Below are 24,769 nucleotides of genomic sequence, written 5' to 3' on the forward strand. Positions count from 1 at the left end.
AAACTTAGAAATAAGTATCAGTTTATAGGTATAGTGATACCTACACTTAATAATTTCTCAATTATTAGCAACAGAGTAAAAGAAAAATCTGATTTCAGTGTAGCCTCCATTAAAAAATTCTGTCTCTTGACTTTCTATGACTTAATATCATCTTCGTAAAAGATAAAACAGTCACACAATCCTTTTTACACTGAAATATTTAGGTAAATGGGCCTGCTGGGCAGAACTTTCCCATTTTGTGACTAGGGGGCCTCCTTCTTTTGATCATTGATACAAACTCAGTGACCAAAATTTGATAATTAAATTTCTTATATAATTATATTTTACCTTTTATATAGGTATATAAAATACCAATATACTCTATTTATAACCAACTCCAAAAATGAATCTGCGATTGTACCAACAGAAACAGATACAATAAAACTAAAATCATTAACCTACAATAGGAAAAACATCTTAATACATACACATATAACACACAGAGTCTAATATTGCTTTTATAAATAAAACAGAAAAACCACACTTTGGATTTCTAATTCAATGAACAATGAGGACATTTTAGTAAAAACTTTCAACTTCTCAGTGGAGAAATTTAAGGTTAGTAATAGTTTCAAAACAGAAGACAACACACAAACCTGTAATTTCCCCCATAACCTGCATTTGTCACATCCAACACAGTCCATTATACGGGAGATATTCTTGAAATGTAACCGGAATTCCTCCTAACAAGCAGAACACATGTTCATTCTAATCAGACATTTAAAATTAAACTGCATTTGTCTGAATTATAATAAAAGTTTCAAAGCTTATTAATGAATGAGTTGTTTTTTTCAACAATGAAGTATTTGAATTTGTATAGCACAACACGGCACATAAAAACAGCTAACATTAATGGCAGTTTATAAAATTCATTCTATATATTAATTCAACAAACTTTTGATTGAGGGGCCACTCCACACAAAGCACCAACATGTACCCTACAGGGGACACCAAAGTAAATAATACACGGTTTTTACTTTGAAGGAGCTTAACTGCTGCTTCCATTTGATATCTGTGTACAACCAGTGGTAAATACATCTATATTATGTTTCATTTATTTTTGATACATTGTTTTGTGTGAGTCTAAATCAGAAAGCTAGTCCTAGAACAATAATCAGTGTCCGTATCTCTCCTTAGGACCACACCATGTTTATAACATGTATTCCCCATCAGCACCGATGATCACAGGGCTATACAAGGGGTCTGTGATCTCACAGTCCCCCACATTTGCTAATGCAGCTTCTCCAGGGACGCTTGCTTACTGGATCCTTGAGTTTTGCTGTATTCGTTTCCCACACAGTTAGATGCCTGTGAGCATCTGTGCATGGGTTTCTGTGACTCTAAGGTCAGTCTCACCTTCTCTGAGGACAAAACTAGCTAAGAGGAAGTTTCCTCATCTTTTTCACAGGGTAAACATAGAAAATAAAAATCATTTTATTGCACTGAGGTAAACATTTTATTGCAAAGAGCTGGAGTGAGTCACCCGAAAACTTGAAGCGTTTGGAGGAATCAATACCTTGGCCAAAAGAAAGACAACATAAATAGAACAGAAAAACTCCTTTGCTCTCCATTCTCATGTAATTCATGTTCTTTGGAGCAGATGGAAAAATGGACTTATATTCCCCTTTCTACACCTTTGAAAAATGGGAAACCAAATTTCCAGCATTTTATAACTTGAAAGCTAGCTGTGAAACCCTACTCTGCTCTCAGTCTTACCTTCCTCATCTATAAAAAGATACGTAATTATAGTTGTCTTGATCGGAAGTATAATATTTGTATAAACACTAAGAAAATAGGAAGCATTACAAAAATGAATTAGCATTATGTTAAATACTGTAATACTAATATACCTCTAAAACAACCATAAAACAAAACGACCTTCCAAAACTAAAATATAGTTGTGGCTAAATTACTTCATTTCAGAAATACCAAGGAACTCTTACTAATGTATTCATTCTTGTAGCATATCCACATCTAAAACATCTCGGGGCCAAATGTGTTTCAGAATTCAGAATTTTTGAGATTTTAGAAATGTAGTACACACACTATATATTATGTAACACCCCACCAGAGTGTATGGCAACACCCTGTAATCAAATACATGATTGTTTTTGCAACAAAATGTAAGAATATTCATACCAAGCAGAATTTTTTTAAAAACACTACAAATATCCTTACACCAGTTCAGGTTAGGTTTTGCTAACAAATTAATTTGTACCAAACATAAGAAAAATGTTCAAGTTTTTGGAGCTTTTTGGATTTCAGAATCGCATATAAAAAATTGTGGAGCTGTGGTACAAGACTATTTGCCAGTCAATTTCAAATACTTTTATGAACACTGTAAGGGTACAACGTATTCCTTAATTACTGTAAGCAAATGAAAACTAAGTGCTTGTAACATCAAGTTGCATAATGTTCCTAAAATATAGTCTCCTTGTGACATCACAGGTCAACAGGTAATTTTTGTCTTATATGTTAGTCCATTAGGACAAAAACATAATAGTTTCAAAACTGTAACATTTTGTAAAGTAAACATTAGAAAATATACTATTTACTGCCTTCAGAGTGGCTAATAGTGCATGATTTTTTTTAAGACGCATCAAAACAGCAATAAGTAAATGAAAGAAAAGAAAGTAAGAAAACTTTCAAAATAAAGCCTTTTGAAAAGACATTTACAAAGGTGTCATTAGTCAGAGGTATGACTGAGGATTCACTAAGCAGCTGGGCAAACTAGAAAGGAGAAAGGAATTGAGAAAGAGCTTTTTGTATCATGTATAGTAAAATCCAATCAGACCAACAAGGTGGTGAACTGGGAAAGAAAGTTTAGATGAACAGGATTAAAATACAACCAGTAAACTGTTCCCCACCCGGTCCCCCAGTCAAGAACTTTTTACCTTTAACGATTTGGCCCCCTTTTTGTCACCTGCAAACATGGATTTCTCGTCAAAGTGCATGGGAAAGGACCTAATGAAATGAAAATATTATAAGCTACAGATGAAAAATTCAAGCTCTGGTAGAATTTTCTATCCCTACAAATATTTAAAATTCAGAATTTACTCATGTGTAAGGTTTGGTAACATGGGAAGGTGGCAAAGAGTTTAAACTATTCAATCAAAGAGTAAAGCAAGATAAAGAGGGCTTTGTAATTTATGAGAGTGTAATGTTTTGAAGAAATTACGTGACAAAAATAACCTAAAAAATTAACTAAAAACAATTTTGTGTGAAAAAATGTACAAAACTCTTTAACATTTTAAAACATTTTTTAAAATTTAATGCATAATTTACCTTAGACATTTCTTAACCCAACTCTCCTCTGTGCTCATTTTTAACAATCAGTAAAGTGCAGTTTTATACACCCAGGATTTTTTTTAAAGGTTATATTGTAGAACGTAAGGCTAATGTCCTCTTAGGTAATCTATCCTTATGCTAGCACCTATTACCATCTGAATTTAAGTAGCAACTGGAAGAATACAATATTGGTAGAAAGAACATTAAAGTAGCATTAAATTTTGGTACTACATAAAATTTAAAGTTATATTTAAAAATACAGCCTAGAGGCTTCCCTGGTGGCGCAGTGGTTGAGAGTCCGCCTGCCATTGCAGGGGACACAGGTTCATGCCCCGGTCTGGGAAGATCCCACATGCCGCGGAGCGGCTAGGCCCGTGAGCCATGGCCGCCGAGCCTGCGCGTCCGGAGCCTCTGCTCCGCAATGGGAGAGGCCACAACCGTGAGAGGCCCGCGTACCGCAAAAAAAAAAAAAAAAAAATACAGCCTATTCTCAAGTGTGAAAGTTTATGCAACAAAGCTTTATAGACGCTTTTCAGTCAACATTTTTAGAAATATTTTTAAAATGCTGCCATTCTATGGAACACTTTCTTCTCAGTTCTAATTCTCCCTTTTCCTAACTTTCAGGAGTCAGTTTTTGTTTTATCAATATTTCAAGAACTACCTCACTCAACTACAGAGTGGAGAATTTCAGATCACTGACAATTCAATTCTTACTTTGTATCTTGAAAGATATTCAGTAGAAGGGTTTTTGTGTCAGCATCCTCTTTTACATTTCCAGTGTAAAGATCGACAATTGAGCGCTCAAAGTAAGGGGCCACCTTTGATAAAGCTCGAAGCTCAATTAAATATAAAAAGTACAGATTCTTTAGCCTTCTTGGGCCTTCTCCCTTGGTTTCCACAGGGTCGAAGCGGCGTTTAAATTCTTTCATATTAGGTCCCCAGGTAGGTTTACCCCAGGTTTCTAAAGAGAAAGGGAAATATATTATACACTCTTAATAAACAGGATTTTTGCTCTATTGAGAATATGTATTTTCCCCAACAATTCTTATACTAATAGAAAAAATCTGATTACCTTCCAAAAGATAATTTGCGCATAGATGTAAATTGATACTAGCATGAAGTCCCGATATAAGCTTATAGAAGACTCTTTTCTCCAAACACAAACCTATTCAGAAAAATATTGAAAAAGAAATCACATCCATTTAGATAACAAAAATACTGAATCAAGAGGATTAGGTACATGGGCTTATTTTTAAAGTTAACATTCGAGGACATTAAAAACAAATCAAGGACTAATATAAAATAATTAGATTGAGTTACTATCACTAGAAGATAAAATAAGATTCTGACTTCAGAATGGAGTTAACTGAGTATGATAACTTAGTGCAGAATAAGATACAAATGTCTGGGCTACTGGAGGTCCAAACACTATGGATGCACTTGGAAAAGTCCTCATGTTACCCAGATGGCAACAGCACAGATTTTTTGTGGTTTAGGCTAAACTAAAGCACATATAAAGTCACTGCTTTGGCGTAACAACAGCTGTTTCGTCTTTTCCCTTCCCTATAGACGTTCTTTATTTGAACCTACTTGTTAGTGGAGGAAGAAGAGACTGAATTCTGTTTCTTTCCTTCCTCCAGATTCTTTAGTGGTTCTTATTAATCCTTTGCCCTGGAATTCTCTAATTCTACTTAACTGTATGTTCCACAGGTAAGGAGCAAAAACTTGGAAAACAGACATCCAGGAGTTTCAGCCAATTAAAAAAAAAAATGTGTGCTGATTATTTACTATGTGAGTAAAACCATATCAAGATGGAGTTCAGTAATGTGATGGAAATTTATTTTATGTAGCCTTCTTAAGCCACACAGGCTTTTGCTCAAAACAGAGGTCAAGATAATTTCGCCATCCTATCCAACCCCTGCCTCCATTTAAACATATTTTCTATTATAAGAGTAATACACATTGTGAATTAACTTAATGCTATTAAATTCTGAAGTGCTTAAGGTAAATTTTATACTGTGTATATTTAACCACAACGAAAAAAGAGAAACATTTTTAGAAAATATTCTTCATAGAAAAATTTAAAAATAGATAAAAATGCAAAAAGTTTTAAGAATCTACACTAGATGCAGAACAATTAGTTTTTCCCCTTTCCTACCACTCAACAGAGTTTGTTTTTGTCTTTTTTGCTTTTTGGTTTTTTTACTCTCCCTATGGGGAAAAATGGGCTTCAACAGTGGAAACTAAGAAACAATCTCATTTATATGCTGAAGGAGTTTTTAAGAGTATGTATGTGGCTTACTTTGCATCCTTTCAGGATCTTTTAGATCTTCAACTTACTTTCCCTTTATGTTCTACCACAGATGGCTCTGAAGCAAGTAGCTTCTAATAGGAAAAAATAATTATTTTGAGATCTCATTCCCTAATTCAGAATTCTTCCTAGAACATTCTCATCACCACGGATAGCGACCAAAAGGTAGAAATTCAGTTCTATTTTGTGGCTTCTTCATAAAAGTATATGGCCAAATTTGAATGTTTATGGTAAACAAGGAATATAAACAATATGAACAACTTTGATAAAACATTAGGTATTAACTTCTCTAGTAAAACTTTTAATCAAATCTGTTATCAAGTACCAAAATGATCAGATTTGAAGTTCACTTCCTCTTCCTTCCAATCTACTTCTCTAAGCAGTAAAATATCTAAAGCCAAGGGAAGGGAAAACAGGCAAAGCAAAGCTCATGAAAATTCATATGCCTAAAAATGAGAAAATGAAAACTAGGAGGGAATTCTAATTTGCAAAGCCCACAAAGCCCCTTACCTAAAAGGGGATGGGTTGTAAGAGGGAAGGAAGGAGTAGATATGTACTTCTGTAAACTGTGAAAATTAGGTAACTTCAAGCAAAATCTTAATAATAAAAGATGAGCCAAGTGAATGCACCAAGAAGACACACAACACTCTTAGCAGAAAGTGCTGGAGAGGTGCTCCCTGCCTGCGGTCTGCTGCCAGCCCTAATGCCTGGCAAATCCAACTATTCAATTTAGAAAGTGGTTCTCCTCTTCCTCTTCTGGATTTAATTTCATTCAAATTCATTTTCATCAACTGAACTACAGGACACCAATATATAACTTTTTCTCTCACAAAAGGGCTAGATATATTGTTAACACTATTATTTGGCATTTGTACACCGTTTAGTGATTTTCGAAGCAGTTTTCACAGGCATCATCTACACTCACAGTGTAGGTAAGCTGGGTGGCTAGTGCCACTCTCGTGCCCCAGATCAGGAAACTGAATTTCAGAAAAGTTGCCTACAAATAGGAGTTATCGCTGGACTGTGTATCAATATTCAGAGACTCTCATCAATAGGATACAAGGAGAGTGGTTGATATAGTATACCCTAGAATCTGATACTGCCCATAAATTTCATTCTCATCCTCCATTATCAATATGCAGAGTCTCTGACCACCTCTTTTAACCTAAATACTACTTTCCACAATTTGTGCTCGTAAAATAAAGTTAATTAAACAAAGATAACCATCTCTTCCCACATTGGCCATTTATCAATATAATTCCTAGCAGTATCTGCACATCAAAAATAGTTCATTGGGCTTCCCTGGTGGCGCAGTAGATAGGAATCTGCCTGCCAATGCGGGGGACACAGGTTCGATCCCTGGTCCAGGAAGAGCCCACATGTCATGGAACAACTAAGCCCGGGTGCCACAACTACTGAGCCTGAGCTCTAGAGCCTGCGAGCCACAACTACTGAGCCCACGTGCCACAACTACCTGAAGCCCACGTGCCTAGAGCCCGTGCTCCACAAGAGAAGCCACCGCAATGAGAAGCCCACGCTCCACAACGAGAGAAAGCCTGTGTGCAGCAACGAAGGCCCAACAAAGCAAAAAAAAAAAAAAAAAAAAAAAAAAATAGCTCATTAAAAAACAAAGAGAAATCACGTTCATAAGTTAACACGACTGATTAACAAAGATAAAATGGAATTAAGTGCTTAGTTTAACTCAGTAGAGTTCCTATAAGGTTACGGCTATGAAATATCCATTTTCCAGTGTCATTCAACTTGCTTATCTTTCATTAATACATTTGAACTTTTGGTTTCATAAATTAATGGCAATTTGGTAAATTTTTTAAAAGCAGCATATATCCAGTTATTAACCAAAGTTGTTAAAATCCTAGAATGTTTCAGCTTTCCATTAATAACGTTTCATAATTTCAACACTAGAAAATATAAGAATGTGAAGGTATGTGATATATTGGGATCTATATTACTTTATCCTTCAGTTAGACAAGTTTAGACTATATGTGTAAACATGTTTAAAACCTTCTGAATTAAAATTCATCTTCCCTTAATTTCATATATATAAAAAAGTACTTCCTTCCAAAAAGAATGCCTCTACTTAAAAAAACAGACTTGCATAGTGGTTACTAGAAAAGTAGTTTGGATGAGTATTACATACAGAATGGAAATAAGACTGGGAACCAGTTCTGGAACCCTGATGACCGCATCTGCCCTGTATATTTCCATAACACTGGTTTTTAGCTGACCAATATCCTCAAAATTTTCAAATAATTTTATCCTAAACTATAATAACCTAAAACATGTTATTTTCTTTCAAACACTGTCAAGATTTAATGAATCCTAAAACTTACAAATATATATTAAATAAATCAATTCATTTTTTGCAAGATGCCAATAAATTTAAAATGCAGACATTAAATTTACCTTCTAGCCACGTGTAGAATGATTCTCCTAAAAAACAAAACAAAAACAATCAAAATTATACACACACACAGAACTGGGTTAAAATGTTTAAATGGTCATTCATAAATAAGAATAAATTAAGTCTATAAGACGTTCCTCATGACAGATTAAGGAATATGTCCACTGCTCATGTGTAATGGAAAAACAGGCATATGGTTCTAGAAAATAAAGTCCAAAAGTTACTGAAGTAGTTTTGGGAAAAAGTTCTTATAAATGACATTTTGACTTGTAAAATTTTTGAGAAAACTTCCAGTCAAAATATTATGTAAACCTTATTCACTTGAAGGCTTAAATATCCATAAGTATGAGGAGAAACAATCTTAAATTTGCTTTTGATAACCACAGCATTATTCAAAACTTCCAGAAAAAAGTGAGTATGAAAATTATTAATTCCATTTTTCCTGAGCAATAAACCTAAGTATATTTCCTCAATTATCTAAAACTACTAAGTTTTAAGAGATAATAAAAAAGTTCCCTCAATTTTCAAAATAATTCTTCAGAAAAGTTAATGACCAGAATATGAAGGGGCCTTCCCCTTGTGTACTATGCTAAAAGAACTATTTCTAGCCCAATATTGTTCTGAGTGAAAAGAAAAATGGCAGTCAGTAAAGATAAAAAAAGTTAATATAGTTCCTATACTCATCCTTATTTTAATTGTGAAAAGCAAAGCATGATGATAAAAACTCAACACATAGGTGAGTTGAGCAAGGAGTCCAGGGGATAAATTAGATGGTGGGGAATTACTTTGTCTCCTGAGAGTCTTCATCCTTAGCAAAACAACACAAACATCTTCCTAGAGAATCATTCATTCAACATACTCTTACTTAGATGATACTCTTACACAAAACATCATTCATTATCTCACTTGTTTACTCAAAAAGCCCCAGCTGCTAACAGGAAAAGTCTAGCTCCTAAGGTCCTCAATAATCTGGCCTCTACTCATCGAATTTTAAATTACCCCATATATGAAGTCTTTCCCAGTCTCCCCAAACATGCCTTGTTTTTCCTTTCTCAACCCCTTGGTCCATGCTGTCATCCAAGTAGCACACACTATCCAATTCTTCAGGCTGTAAATCAGTCCATCATTCAACTCCATCTCAAATGCGACCTCCTCCAGTAAATTTTCCCAGTGAGGCAGGATCTGTTCTACCTCTGAAGAGCTACACCACCTACTGTTGTACTATGTATGTAATACTTCTTTATTATCACTTATGTACAGTGCTGATCATTCCCACTATACATATTTTTAGCTCCTAGAGGGAAGGCATGTTTTATACATCTTTCTATCCTTTACAATGCCCATCACAGTGCCCTTGACACATAGGGTAACTTTATTTTTTTTAATAAATACATTTATTTATTTATTTTTGACTGTGTTGGGTCTTTGTTGCTGTGCGCGGGCTTTCCCTAGTTGCGGCGAGCGGGGGCTACTCTTTGTTGCAGTACACGGGCTTCTCATTGCGGTGCCTGCTCTTGTTGTGGAGCACGGGCTCCAGGCACGCAGGCTTCAGTAGTTGTGCCTCGTGGGCTCTAGAGCACAGGCTCAATAGCTGTGGCGCACAGGCTTAGCTGCTCCACAGCACGTGGGATTTTCGTGGATCAGAGATCGAACCCATGTTCCCTGCACTGGCAGGCAGGTTCTTAACCACTGCGCCACCAGGGAAGTCCCTAACATAGGGTAACTTTAAATTATAAAAAACACTCTTCTTTTTTTGGTCACCATTGATTGGTAGCTATTTTCTGGAAAAAAAAAAATAGGATACTTTCTTTTGAATTAAAAACAGGAAAAAAATCAAATTTTGATCATTAAAGGCATTTCTTCTACATTTTAAGCAAACATGAGACTTTTAACTTACCATCATCTTCTCCTGAAAGAGAAAATAATAGACAGGATTTTAGAAAATGTCTTACACATTTCAGATTCCAATCCTATTTATTTATGGGATTAAAACTTACTATGTGTTAAACTATTAATTATACCATGAACCTTGCTCAGTGTATAGTTACCCTGTAAATAAGACTTCTTAATAAGAATATAGGCCAAAGAGTACAAGATTTTCACATATGTTTTATGCAATAATTAGTATCAGAGAGTAACTAAACAATCATAAAGACCACTCGTTTCAATAATTAACAAATATACAGTCACTCCTTTAATCATTATGCACACAACTCTCTGAACATGTGTTTCCAGACTGGAGTACTTTTCTTTTTTAAGCTACTGCTCCTCAGCACATAGTCACCTTAATAAAAGCACTTCCCAAACTCTAGTCAGTGAAAGCATCCCTGCAGGGGTTATGGGGCTGCCTAGATGTGGGGGAGAGGCCAGAAGGCTGGGCTTTCAGGCTCCACAGCAGCGCTGTCTTGATTAACTTTACATGTGGAATTCTGACAGAAAATTTCATTTTTGGAAAAAAGCTGTTGGAAAGCTAGCTGTGGAAGCCAGGAATAGTGTGGAAGAAACACAGTTAAGAATATTAACCACCAAACCAGCTCTACAACAAATGCTAAAGGAACTTCTGTAAGTGGGAAACACAGAGAAGAAAAGGACCTACAAAAACAAACCCAAAACAGTTAAGAAAATGGTACTAAGAACATACATATTGATAATTACATTAAACGTGAATAGATTAAATGCTCCAACCAAATGACACGGGCTTGCTGAATGGATACAAAAACAAGACCCATATACATGCTGTCTACAAGGGACCCACTTCAGACCTAGGGACACATTAAGACTAAAAGTGAGGGGATACAAAAAGATATTCTATGCAAATGAAAATCAAAAGAAAGCTGGAGTAGCAATACTCATATAAAACAGACTTTAAAATAAAGAATGTTACAAGAGACAAGGAAGGACACTACATAATGTAGTGTCAATCCAAGAAGAAGATATAACAATTGTAAATATTTATGCACCCAACATCGGAGCACCGCAATACATAAGGCAACTGCTAACAGCTATAAAAGAGGAAATCGACAGTAACACAATAATAGTGGGGGACTTTAACACCTCACTTACACCAACGGACAGATAACACCTCACCTACACCAACGGACAGATCTTCCAAATGGAAAATTAATAAGGAAACACAAGCTTTAAATGACACAATAGACCAGATAGATTTAATTGATATTTATAGGACATTCCATCCAAAACAGCAGATTACACTTTCTTCTCAAGTGCGCATGGAACATTCTCCAGGAAAGATCACATCTTGGGTCACAAATCAAGTCTCAGTAAATTTAAGAAAACTGAAATCATATCAAGCATCTTTTCTGACCACAAAGCTATGAGATTAGAAATGAATTACAGGGAAAAAAACACAATCACATGGAGGCTAAACAATATGTTACTAAATAACCAAGAGATCACTGAAGAAATCAAAGAGGAAATCAAAATATACCTAGAGACAAACGACAATGAAAACACGATGATCTAAAACCTACGGGATGTGGCAAAAGCAGTTCTAAGAGGGAAGTTTATAGCTATACAAGCCTACCTCAAGAAACAAGAAAAATCTCCAATAAACAATCTAACCTTACACCTAAAGGAACTAGAGAAAAAAGAACAAACAAAACCCTAAGTTAACAGAAGGAAAAAAATCATAAAGATCAGAGCAGAAATCAATGAAATCGAAACAAAGAAAACAATAGCAAAGATCAATAAAACTAAAAGCTGGTTCTTTGAGAAGATAAACAAAATTAATAAACCATTAGCCAGCCTCATCAAGAAAAAGAGGGAGAGGACTCAAATCAAAATTAGAAATGAAAAAGGAGAAGTTACAACAGACACTGCAGAAATACAAAGCATCCTAAGAGACTACTACAAGCAACTCTATGCCAATAATATGGACAACCTGGAAGAAATGGACAAATTCTTAAAAAGGTATAACCTTCCAAGATGGAATCAGGAAGAAATAGAAAGTATGAACAGACCAACCACAAGTAATAAAATTGAAACTGTGATTAAAAATCTTCCAAGAAACAAAAATCCAGGAGAAGATGCCATCACAGGTGAATTCTATCAAAAATTTAGAGAAGAGCTAACACCCATCCTTCTCAATCTCTTCCAAAAAACTGCAGAGGAAGGAACACTCCCAAACTCATTCTATGAGGCCACCATCACCCTGACACAAAAATCAAACAAAGATACTACAAAAAAAGAAAATTACAGACCAATATAACTGATGAATATAGATGCAAAAATCCTCAACAAAAATAACACAATCCAACAATACATTAAAAGGATGAAACACCATGATCAAGTGGGATTTATCCCAGGGATGCAAGGATTCTTCAATATACGCAAATCAATCAATGTGATACACCATATTAACAAACTGAAGAGTAAAAACCATATGATCATCTCAACAGATGCAGAAAAAGCTTTTGACAAAATTCAACACCCTTTTATGATAAAAACTCTCCAGAAAGTGAGCACAGAGGGAACCTACCTCAACATAATAAAGGCCACATATGACAAACCCACAGCAAACATCATTTGCAACAGTGAAAACCTGAAAGCATTTCCTCTAAGATCAGGAACAAGACAAGGCTGCCCACTCTCACCACTATTATTGAACATAGTTTTGGAAGTCCTAGCCACAGCATCAGAGAAGAAAAAGAAATAAAAGGAATACAAATTGGAAAAGAAGAAGTAAAACTGTCACTGTTTGCAGATGACATGATACTACATACAGAGAATCCTAAAGATGCCACCAGAAAACTACTAGAGCTAATCAATGATTTGGTAAAGTTGCAGGATAGAAAATTAATGCACAGAAATCTCTTGCATTCCTATACGCTAACGATGAAAAATCTGAAAGAGAAATTAAGGAAACACTCCCATTTACCACTGCAACAAAAAGAATAAAATACCTAGGAATAAATCTACCTAGGGAGACAAAAGACTTGTATGCAGAAAACTGTAAGACACTGATGAGGGCTTCCCTGGTGGTGCAGTGGTTGGGGGTCCGCCTGCCGATGCAGGGGACACGGGTTCGTGCCCCGGTCCGGGAGGATCCCACATGCCGCGGAGCGGCTGTGCCCGTGAGCCATGGCCGCTGAGCCTGTGCGTCCGGAGCCTGGACTCCGCAACGAGAGAGGCCACAACAGTGAGAGGCCCACGTACTGCAAAAAAAAAAAAAAAAAAAAAAAAAAAAAGACACTGATGAAAGAAATTAAAGACAATACCAACAGATGGAAATATACACCATATTCTTGGACTAGAAGAATCAATATTGTGAAAATGACTATACCACCCAAAACAATCTACAGATTCAATGCAATCCCTATCAAATTACCAATGGCATTTTTTATAGAACTAGAACAAAAAAATCTTAAAATTTGTATGGAGACACAAAAGACCCCGAATAGCCAAACCAGTCTTGAGGGGAAAAAAGTGGAGCTGGAGGAATCAGACTCCCTGACTTCAGACTATACTACAAAGCTACAGTAATCGAGACAATATGGTACTGGCACAAAAACAGAAATATAGATCTATGGAACAAGACAGATAGCCCAGAGATAAACCCATGCACCTATGGTCAACTAATCTATGACAAGGGAAGCAAGGATATACAATGGAGAAAAGACAGTCTCTTCAATAAGTGGTGCTGGGAAAACTGGACAGCTACATGTAAAAGAATGAAATTAGAACACTCCCTAACACCATACACAAAAATAAACTCAAAATGGATGAGAGACCTAAATGTAAGACCGGACACTATAAAACTCTTAAGAGGATAACACAGGAAGAACACTCTTTGATGTAAATCACAGCAATATCTTTTTTGATTGCCTCCCAGAGTAATGGAAATAAAAACAAAAATAAACAAATGGGACCTAATGAAACTTAAAACCTTCTGCACAGCAAAGGAAACCATAAACAAGACAAGAAGAAAACCCTCAGAATGGGAGAAAATATTTGCAAACAAATCAACGGACAAAGGATTAATCTCCAAAATATATAAACAGCTCATGCAGCTCAATATTAAAAAAACAACCCAATCCAAAAATGGGCAGAAGACCTAAACAGACATTTCTCCAAAGAAGACATACAGATGGCCAAGAAGCACATGAAAAGCTGCTCAACATCACTAATTATTAGAGAAATGCAAATCAAAACTACAGTGAGGTATCACCTCACACCAGTTAGAATGGGCATCATCAGAAAATCTACAAACAACAAATGCTGGAGAGTGTGGAGAAAAGGGAACCCTCTTGCACTCTTGGTGGAAATGTAAATTGATAACAGCCACTGTGGAGAACAGTATGGAGGTTCCTCAAAAAACTAAAAATACAATTACCATATTACCCAGCAATCTCACTACTGGGCCTAAACCCAGAGAAAACCATAATTCAAAAAGAGACATACACCCCAATGTTCATTGCAGCACTATTTACAATAGCCAGGTCATGGAAGCAACCTAAATGCCCGTCGACAGACGAATGGATAAAGAAGATGTGGTACATATATACAAAGGAATATTACTCAGCCATAAAAAGGAACGAAATTGGGTCATTTGTAGAGACGTGGATGGATCTAGAGACTGTCATACAGAGTGAAGTAAGACAGAAAGAAAAAAAACAAGTATCGTATATTAACGCATATATGTGGAACCTAGAAAAATGGTACAGATGAACCAGTTTGCAGGGCAGAAAGTGAGACACAGATGTAGAGAACAAATGTATGGACACCAAGGGAGGAAAGCAGCAGGGGGTGGGGGGTGTGTGTGATGAATTGGGAGATTGGGACTGACATGTATACACTGATGTGTATAAAATGGATGACTAATAAGAACATGCTGTATAAAAAAGTAAAATTCAAAAAAAATATTAAACAGCTGTTACTCGACAATTGGCAGTTTCAGTGGAGAAAGCATATAAACAGCATTAGTGAGAACTGTTGCATTACTTCCTGGGGTACCCACTTATCACCCAGGACCCATTCTCTCCCTTACCTAGTCTTTTGTCTCCCTCTTCTACACTTGTTTTTTCTCTGCTCCTCTTTCCTCCCTCTATCCTTTTCTCTATGCACTTTCCTTCCTTTCTTCAGCTTTCCTACAGCCTCATGTCTCTAGTTTATCATAATATGGAAGTGAAGTATTTCTTAGGACTTGATGCTTTTATTAAATGAACAATTACATTTTCTGCTTTAAGAGTAAGTGATCCATATATACGGAATCTAAAAAAAAAAAACTGGTCCTGTCCTAGGGGCAGGACAGGAATAAAGATGCAGACGTAGAGAATGGACTTGAGGCTACAGGTAGGGAGAAGGGTAAGCTGGGGCGAAGTGAGAGAGTAGCCTGGACATATATACACTGCCAAATGTAAAATAGCTAGCTAGTGGGAAGCAGCAGCATAGCACAGGGAGATCAGCTCCATGCTTTGTGACCACCTAAAGGGGTGGGATAGGGAGGGTGGGAGGGAGACACAAGAGGGAGGGGATATGGGGAGATATGTATACATATAGCTGATTCACTTTGTTATACAGCAGAAACTAACACAACACTATAAAGCAATTATACTCCAATAAAGATGTTTAAAAAAAAGGGCTTCCCTGGTGATGTAGTGGTTAGGAATCCGCCTGCCAGTGCAGGGGACACGGGTTCAAGCCCTGGTTGGTAAGATCCCACATGCTGCGGAGCAACAAAGCCCGTGCGCCACAACTGAGCCTGCGCTCTAGAACCCGCGAGCCACAACTACTGAAGCCTGCACACCTAGAGCCCGTGCTCCGCAACCAGAGGCCACCACAATGACAAGCCTGTGCATTGCAACGAACAGTAGCCCCCATTCGCCACAACTAGAGAAGGCCTGCGCACAGTAATGATGACCCAGCACAGCCAAAAAAAAAAAGAGGGCTTCCCTGGTGGTGCAGTGGTTGAAGTCCGCCTGCCGATGCAGGGCACACGGGTTCGTGCCCCGGTCCGGGAAGATCCCACATGCTGCAGAGCAGCTGCGCCTGTGAGCCATGGCCGCTGGGCCTGCGCGTCTGGAGCCTGCGCTCCGCAACAGGAGAGGCCACAACAGTGAGAGGCCCGCGTACCGCCCCCCCCCCCAAAAAAAAAGAGTAAGTGATCATAGAAAAGGTCTGAAAGGATACCTTCCAAACTCTGTACTATGGAAAAGAAAAAGTGTGTGGAGGTAGGGGTGGGGGAAGCATTCCCTTTTTACTTTATGTAACTTTTGCATTGTTTCAATTTTTACAAAATCTTGTATAATAAAAACATTTAAGTTGAAAATGGAAAAGTTATGAGGTTAAAGTAGTAAAAGAGACAAAGGATAAGAAGCCATGCACACCTTCTTCACACTCCGATTATCTTGCCTAAGCAGTTTCAGGATGAATTTGGGAAAACTACTGGCCACACTGTGAGTGCACATCTGAGAGCAGTCCATTCATCAAACTTCCTAAGTCACTCTGGTTCTGAGAAATGCCTAAAGAGATGAACCTAGACCAGGAAATACAAGTTCCTAAATCAATCCTGGTCTAAAGAAAGCATTAGAATGGCACGTCAATCACAGGGCTGCTCCCAGGGTTTGAGTCCTCGCTGAGAATAGATTGAGGATACGCCTAATAATTTTATATTGAATAAACTCCAACTATGTGAGACAATGCTGTCCCACAGAACGATAACAACAGCCATATATGTAATTTAAATTTTTTTCTAATAAAAATTTGTAATGTTTTCTAATATCCACATTTTAAAAAGTAAAAGGTATACACGCACTGCAGTACATCAACAATTTGTTTTGTGATGCAAGAGTTAAAGTAGTTCTACCGAGACAATCAGGTTCCGTTCAATGGCAAAAATATTTTATACTGCGCTTCAGTTTTTAAATTGAAATGAACTAAAATGACGTAAATGTAGTTGCACACCCGCCACATTTCATGTGCTCAACAGCCTGATGTGGCAGAGTGGCCACCTAGCTTTCTGATGCTCCTCTGCAGCCTTCTGAATCAGAGTCATGCACTGATCAGCACTTGGGCATCACCTGGGAGTCTCACCCACGACTTACAGAATCAGAACCTGTATTCAACAAGGCTCCTAGGTGATCTGTATGCGTACTGAAGTCAGAGAAGCATGCTATGAGTCACTGGTTCTGAAAGCAGCTGCAGACTGGAATCATCTGGAGAGCTTAAAAAAGACCAACGCCTGGGTCCGAATTCCACAGACTGTGACAACTGGTATGGGACAGGGCCTGGGCATTCAGATTTTTACCAGTTCCCCAGGAACCTCTAATATATATGGATTACTCATATATTCTAATTTATTTTATATACAGCTCCTAGTTTAGGGCCTGGCACGTATCAGGCAGTCAATAAATGACAGTAATTGTATAAAATGTGGAAATCTTGAGACCTAACTATGAACTAATCTTATACTTTTGATCATTCAAATTAAGCAAAAATATAAATAGCTGAAATTTTTCTCAACATATAATTACAAAGGTATCGTGTAAACAATTTCTAAAAGCATGAAAATGTATCAAAAACCCACCTCGGCTGGGTGCCAGAGGATTTAAAGGACGATAAACAGATCGAGGCCTGAAAAAGAAAATACAAAACTCAAACGTAAAATGGTTTGACATTTTGATGTAATTTTTTCCAAGAGAAACAAGTATTCCCCTTCTTCCACCCTCCCTCTAGTCAATCCTCCTCTTTCCCCTACCCCCTCCAGTTACTTGAAACAGTTTTCTTCGTAGATGCTGTTCCACACTCTCCACGCAGAGGGCCCTTTATAGCCAGTGTAACGTTCAGGATTCAGCAAAAGGTCTACATACTGAGCAGCTGGAGATCTCTCATCTGAACAAGAAACAATTCATGAAACCATCCACATTTCACTATTTATCTAAAATTTACCATTACAAAGCAAACAGGACTATCCAAAGGTTAGAGAAATGCTACGCTTTCAAGTCATCTCCAACTTAAATGGTAGAGTGGTTAGCACACTTGTGACTGTCCTTGACCCAGGACTTAAAATAACTTGAACTTGAGAGAGGAAATATAACTGCTCCCTTTCTTTTGGACGCTCAATGCCCTCTTACGGAATGTAACAGGCTTTACCTTATTAGAGGCATTAATCATTTCTTAAGTTTTAACCACTAGGACTGAAAAGACCTAACAGAATCATAACCTGTTCTTAATATTTTATGTGATTGCCTCCCTATGTATATATCTATCTAAACACATACTTGAAACGTTTATTTTGTTTGCATATATTGTATCTAAAAAAAAAAAGAAAAGATTTCCCTGATACTTTCTACTTGGACTTAGGAAGTAAATGGTGTAGTAACTTTGTGATTCAAATTCGATCATTCATAGAGTTACATAATGTTGTAGTAAAAAAAAAGTTACAAATTTATTTTTACCAATGTTAATATATTGGTTAACATATTAATTGGTTAACATATCGGTGAGTAGGCACAACTTCAAGAATTTATTAACACATTTAAAATTAAATAACCATTTTCTGTGGTGAAACTCAAATTAGTATTTACTAGATCCCCACTATTTGGACAACATTTTGATAGAGATCTCTGGGGGATACAAAAGATGAAGAAAAATGGTCTTAATGGTCACATTCTGGGTAGAAAAGAAGCACAAGCTTTGCGATCTACAGAAAAATTATAATGACTGTGCTTCACACATCTATGCTAATACCACCTATAAGCTGAAATGCTATGTATGTTGGCATGGATGTATTCTTTTATGTATATGTGTCGTAATTTTTGGTGTCACGGTATTAAATCAATGGTATATGGACACCTGACTTGAAACAGGGACAAACATGGTCATTAAAATATGGGCCCTCTTGCTTTCATTACCTATCAGTCAAAAATATTCATTGGCCATTCAATGACCGTAGATTGAGATGATCCATAATCTTAAGGGAAAAAAAAGCAGCATCCTGATCCATACCTTTCAAAAACTACCTGATACTTTTGTGATGTATAAAGAGTATGAAGATAATCATAACTTATCATTACTAAATGAGTGGTGTCTAACTTACAATGAAAACATGATTTTGAAGAATACTGGCTCTATTTCCAGTACTAACATTATATAGATATTCCACTAAATAAGTTAAAGCACAGAAAACGCTAACTTACAGATGGATGAACAGAAACTGTTGAAGGACATTTACTGATCAGGACTTAAAACAATAATTTAAAAAATCTTAATTGAAAAATAAAAATTCAAATCATTTAGTTAATAAAATATGGATTTTACAGTAAAATTTTAAGTTTTACAATTCACTAATTTCTGTTATATATTTCAAATTTCTTTGAGCTGTTCTCAAGTTCCCTTGCAAAATTGACTCAGTTACATATATAAGCTTTAGAGATATTAATATCATAAATATATACCCAGTGACATATACATGTATACACACATGTATAAAGAACGTATGTGCACACACATAAGCCTATACTACGTACAGTCATCTATGAATGTGAAGATTGAATTAGTATCAACCTCTTCGCCCAATTAAACAACCAACAAAGAAAAAAAAAAAACCCTGGATTCAAATATTAAAGTATATGGATTTAAAATATACTCTAAGGGAGTAGAAAGTCACATGAGTAAAATCAATTATATCAGTTTTTAAAGTACTTAAGTAAACTTACGTTCTTAATGTTTTTAGTGTGTATTCCCTTAATTCCCAAATCAAAAGTTGTTTTAAAAAATTTAATACTTTTTCAAATCATGAAAAAGGTGTTTTGTTAACCCTACAGAAGGTATCAGCAAACTATGGCCCACAGGCCAAGTCTGGTCTGCTGTGTATTTTTGTAAAGAAAGTTTTATGGGAACACAAGTCATGTTCATTTGCTTATGTGCCACTTTCACATTATTATGGCAGAGTTGAGCAGTTGTAAGAGAGACCATATGGTTCACAAAGCCTAAAATATTTACTGTCTGCCCATTTACAGAAGAAAAAGTTTGTCAACCCCTGACCTATACTGACAAGAATTTCATGACATCCACAGTGAGGAACGTATGTGGGAGAAAGCATACACAGGCTGAGGTTCCCTATAAACACATCCATCCTTAGTCCCAGGGCCACCTGTGACATGATCATAATTAAATTGTTCCCAAACTATAACTTCTTTCCATTTGTACAGCTGTATCATACGTTCAGGTAATGCTCTTGGATCCCTATTAAGTCCTCCCCTCAAAAAGTTTTCTCTTTTTCCTCCCTCTACAAACCTGCTCCAAAGCTATTCTTTCTTTTTGACCATGCTAACCAATACCTAAGGATTCAAAGAATTACTACTGAATCAAAATACCTAATTCTGGGAATTCATCAACTCGAACCAATATTTTTTCCTCCTCCTCAAGTACACCTTTTTTCCCCAGTTGAATTTTCTTTTCACTGTCCTAATTTAGTGTTAGAGTTACGAGGCCACACTGCATGCTCTATGGTGCCAGGCATCCTTCCCACCTTCTAACCCATATATCTCTTAATACGTAATGGTTGCATAGGACAACTTGGCGTGTAAGCTTTTTGCTTACGGACACAGACAAAAAATATAAGGTTACAGACTCAGGATTGAGTCTTCAAGCCTCCATCTCCAACGCTACCCCAAACTGCCACTAACGCACTATTAAAACATAATTTCCTCAGTCAAGGAGAATCTATAGTTTATAAAGCATCCAAGTAATTCTGATACACAGGCAGATTTAGAAACCAGTGTTTTAAGCAATATTTTTAATGTATCAATGAACCTGTTTTAAGGGGAAAAATAAAAAGTAAAAATCTATCACACTGTTCAGGTTATTTATGAACTAACTACTTCATTGAGCAAATATTTACTGGGCATGAACCATGGCCAGGCAGTGTTCTAGGCACTAGGGATACAGTCGTGAAGAAAAAGACACGGTCCTTGCTCTCAAGTCGCTCACAATCTAGATGAAGACAGACAACATACAGATAAACTAAATAGTGTTTCTCACATAGTTCTTAGTACTCTGGGAGCAGGCAGCAGTGCAAAGAGATAGAAAGTGAAAGTGATTACTCTTTTATGACAGCAGGCTTCTCTGAGGAGGTGACATTTGAGCAGAAACCTGAAGCAAAGGAAGCAGCAAGCCATGCATAAAAATATCAAAAAAAAAAAGAATAGAGGTAGGGAGAGCGGCTTACCTTAAACCACTGAATTATTTAAAAACCTATTATTTGATCTATGAGGATCATCTTTCCTTTCAAATAATGATAAAACCAAAAACAAAACAGCAGAGAGCAAGGGTGTTTGACTATATTCCAATAACTGGGGTGAATATTCTTCAGACTTTTTGTTTTAATCCAATGATTTTATTTTATTTTTAAGTATTTATTTATTTATTTAGCTGCGTCGGGTCTTAGTTGCGGCATGCAGGATCTAGTTCCCTGACCAGTGATCGAACCCAGGCCCCCTGCACTGGGAGCACAGAGTCCTAGCCACTGGACCACCAGGGAAGTCCCTAATCTAACGATTTTAGATTACTGAAATAACTAAACAATGACTCCAAAGCTACTCTGATAGTATTTTTTTTCAACTGTAGGTAAAAATCTTTGGGACGCACATGAACATTACTACCCAGGAGAATCGTGGTAATCCAACTAGTAGCATGGTTTCACGTGTTTAAGAATTACATAAAATATAAAAACAGGTGGCACAGCGGTTAGGAATCTGCCTGCCAGTGCAGGGGACACAGGTTTGAGCCCTGGTCCGGGAAGATCCTACATGCTGCGGAGCAACTAAGCCCGTGCGCCACAACTACTGAGCCTGCGCTCTAGAGCCCACGAGCCACAACTACTGAGCCCACGTGCCACAACTACTGAAGCCCATGCGCCTAGAACCCATGCTCCGCAACAAGAGAAGCCACCACAGTGAGAAGCCTGCATACCACAACGAAGAGTAGCCCCAGCTCGCCACAACTAGAGAAAGCCCACGCACAGCAATGAAGACCCAACACAGCCAAAAATTAATTAATTTAAAAAATATAAAAACAACTAGTTATTTTAATATGTAATCCTAAAATTTTTAAAGGATGATTTTATGGAAATTTTTATAGGACACCTCTTCCACTTTTACGATTTAAGAAGCTACTACTGAAAAATTAATTAACACTATTTATACTGATGACAGATAATAGAACACATCAATTTAATCATAGCAAGCAATCTCTACAATTGAGTAGTATTTTTTACTAAATACCTAAAGAGAAATATATACTCACAGAAATGATTTTTTAATCTGAAAACCTGTTAAATAAGCACTATCCAGAATATTTTAATAAAAGAATACATGAGAAGTTGGAAAGAAGTGACTATGAGTGTTAAACACTCAAATATAATTAGATTGACAACCAAAAAGCAAATGAGAGCAGTCAGTCACGTGAGTGCTTACCCAGGAACAACTGTTTGCTCTGATAAAACCGTTGCCAATTCCAAATATCATAATAGGGGTATTTATGAATTGCCCATTATCATATCAAAAAAACTTTGTTCAGATTTCTTAACAATTTCCTTGCTGAAACCATACAAAACATGGTAATAACACTCCCTCTCCCAGCATCTTCTCAATTTACCATACTATTGTAGAAGCGCCCTGTAATTTATTCCATTACAGACAGCATTAAAAACACAATTCTACATAAGAATCTTTAAAACAAGTCTTTAGAAAGCAAACCATGCCAGATGCTTTAAAAATTCAGAAGAACTTCTGCTGCCTGTTTTCAGTTATGCATGGTTGAACCCCAAATTCTTTTCTACCACCAGAAAATAACAATACCAAGGTAAAAGGTAAAGAGAGGTCAAATGAATGATTTAAGCCTACTCAACACAATTATTGGGAGTATTCTCCTATAGATAAAAAATTTTGAGTCACGTCAATTATTTTCTGTTAAAAGAAGTGGTAGTTACTACTGAACTGCCATTTATTCCATTCCAGGGGACTCTTGGAAAGAGGGCTGTGGGGAAGTCAAATTAGAGTCCTCCACGATGTTGGAAGGTGTCTTTATGTTAGTTTGTTGAGACCTCCAACTAATTCGAGTGTGAACGTTTCTATAACATGGTCACAGACCTATAACTAAGTGGCTTGAATTAGAGGTCCATAGGAGGTGGGGTGTCACAATGGAAAGAAGACAGGTTTGGGATTCAGTCAGATCTGGGATTAAATCCTGTCTCAGCCTCTTGCTACTGTGTGATCTTGGGCAAGTTACTTTGTCTTTTTGAGACAGTTTCCCCAGATATAAAATAATACACACCTATTAGGGTAGTTGTAAAGCTAAGAAATAATGTACTTAAGGCACTTAGCACGGGGCCTGGAACATCGGTTCTCAATAAACACCATTATGAATAATAAGATCCACATACAACATCCTGTGTCTTTAAGCTATAACTCTGACTGTAACTTCACTGATTTAAGGGTCTTAAAAGGGTTAAAGTTAAAATAATGTAATTACAATAGTTTCTTTTATTACCATCAAGTTCACAAAAGTGATCCTGTGAATCATCATATCTTGCCCAGTCAATGAAAGCTTCTCTGCTTTGATTACTATGGGAAGGAGGAATAAAAAAGAAAAAGGATTAAATCTGGAGTTGAAAACTTTAACACTGTATTCTAGTGTACTAAAAATAGATAATCTGAGATCACATCTTTATTAATTAGATGGTGTTACAAATTCAGTTAGCAGTCACATGAAGGAATGATTAAAACAAGTTATATGAAAGACATATTTATTTCTGTGAGTGATTTATATTTCTTAACTATATTAAAACTATTTTAGCCCTAGTTCAATGATAACTACTTTGACCAGAAAACTAACTTACAAATATATATAAGACGTAGTTAAACACGAAATTCAGGCTGGTCTTTTTAACTGACTTAGAAATTGTAGTTAACTATGTATTATTTTTTCCTAAAGTAGGAATTAAATTTACTTTCATAATTCTTTTAATTTAAATTGCTTCTCTACTTATACAATCCAAAATACTAAAAAATGCATTTCTAGGATCTTCCATCCAATGTGCTATTCCCTAGAAACACCAATGTCACTTTCATCACAGTATATCATTCATTTTACACATTATGTCACATTTAACAAAATCTATGTTCAAGATTTCTTTTTTTTAATAAATAGATGTATTTATTTATTTTTGGCTGCATTGGGCCTTCATTGCTGTGCGCGGGCTTTCTTTAGTTGCGGCAAGCGGGGGCTACTCTTCGTTGTGGTGCCTGGGCTTCTCAATGCGGTGGCTTCTCTTGTTGCAGAGCACAGGCTCTAGGTGCGTGGGCTTCAGTAGTTGTGCCTTGCGGGCTCAGTAGTTGTGGCTCGTGGGTTCTAGAGTACAGGCTCAGTAGTTGTGCGCACGGGCTTAGCTGCTCCGCGGCATGTGGGATCTTCCTGGACCAGAGCTCAAACCCGTGTCCCCTGCATTGGCAGGCAGATGCTTAACCACTGCACTACCAGGGAAGTCCTATGATCAAGATTTCTGACCTGGAGGACTGATAAAGGAAAAACTACACTCATTCAAATAAACTTTGACCTATATTCACTTTAACCTATATTCAGACCTTCTCTGTCTTAAATACATGATGGTAGCATATATACCATCTTTATTCCCTAAAGGAAAAAAAATGAGGCAAAAAAAAAAGATGTACCAAGTATAAATCAGGTAT

At 36.7% G+C, this 24,769-nt stretch overlaps 1 protein-coding gene across 2 annotated transcripts in view; it reads right to left on the bottom strand.

Annotated features, from left to right (window-relative positions):
* Positions 1-24,769, bottom strand: part of ERO1B (endoplasmic reticulum oxidoreductase 1 beta) — a 64,371-nt gene that overhangs the window by 8,212 nt on the left and 31,390 nt on the right. Inside the window, exons 6-14 of one of the 2 annotated variants that reach the window (XM_032609303.1) lie at positions 23,571-23,644; positions 17,789-17,909; positions 17,605-17,651; positions 9,958-9,969; positions 8,063-8,089; positions 4,400-4,492; positions 4,042-4,288; positions 2,934-3,003; positions 636-722 (exon numbers count right to left, since the gene is read on the bottom strand). In XM_032609303.1, coding sequence (XP_032465194.1) covers positions 636-722; positions 2,934-3,003; positions 4,042-4,288; positions 4,400-4,492; positions 8,063-8,089; positions 9,958-9,969; positions 17,605-17,651; positions 17,789-17,909; positions 23,571-23,644 — 778 coding nt within the window. The remainder of the gene's footprint in view (positions 1-635; positions 723-2,933; positions 3,004-4,041; positions 4,289-4,399; positions 4,493-8,062; positions 8,090-9,957; positions 9,970-17,604; positions 17,652-17,788; positions 17,910-23,570; positions 23,645-24,769) is intronic. The other variant, XM_032609304.1, reaches the window with a different exon arrangement.

This window comes from Phocoena sinus, chromosome 16, assembly GCF_008692025.1.
Source record: "Phocoena sinus isolate mPhoSin1 chromosome 16, mPhoSin1.pri, whole genome shotgun sequence".
Classification (NCBI taxonomy): domain Eukaryota; kingdom Metazoa; phylum Chordata; class Mammalia; order Artiodactyla; family Phocoenidae; genus Phocoena; species Phocoena sinus.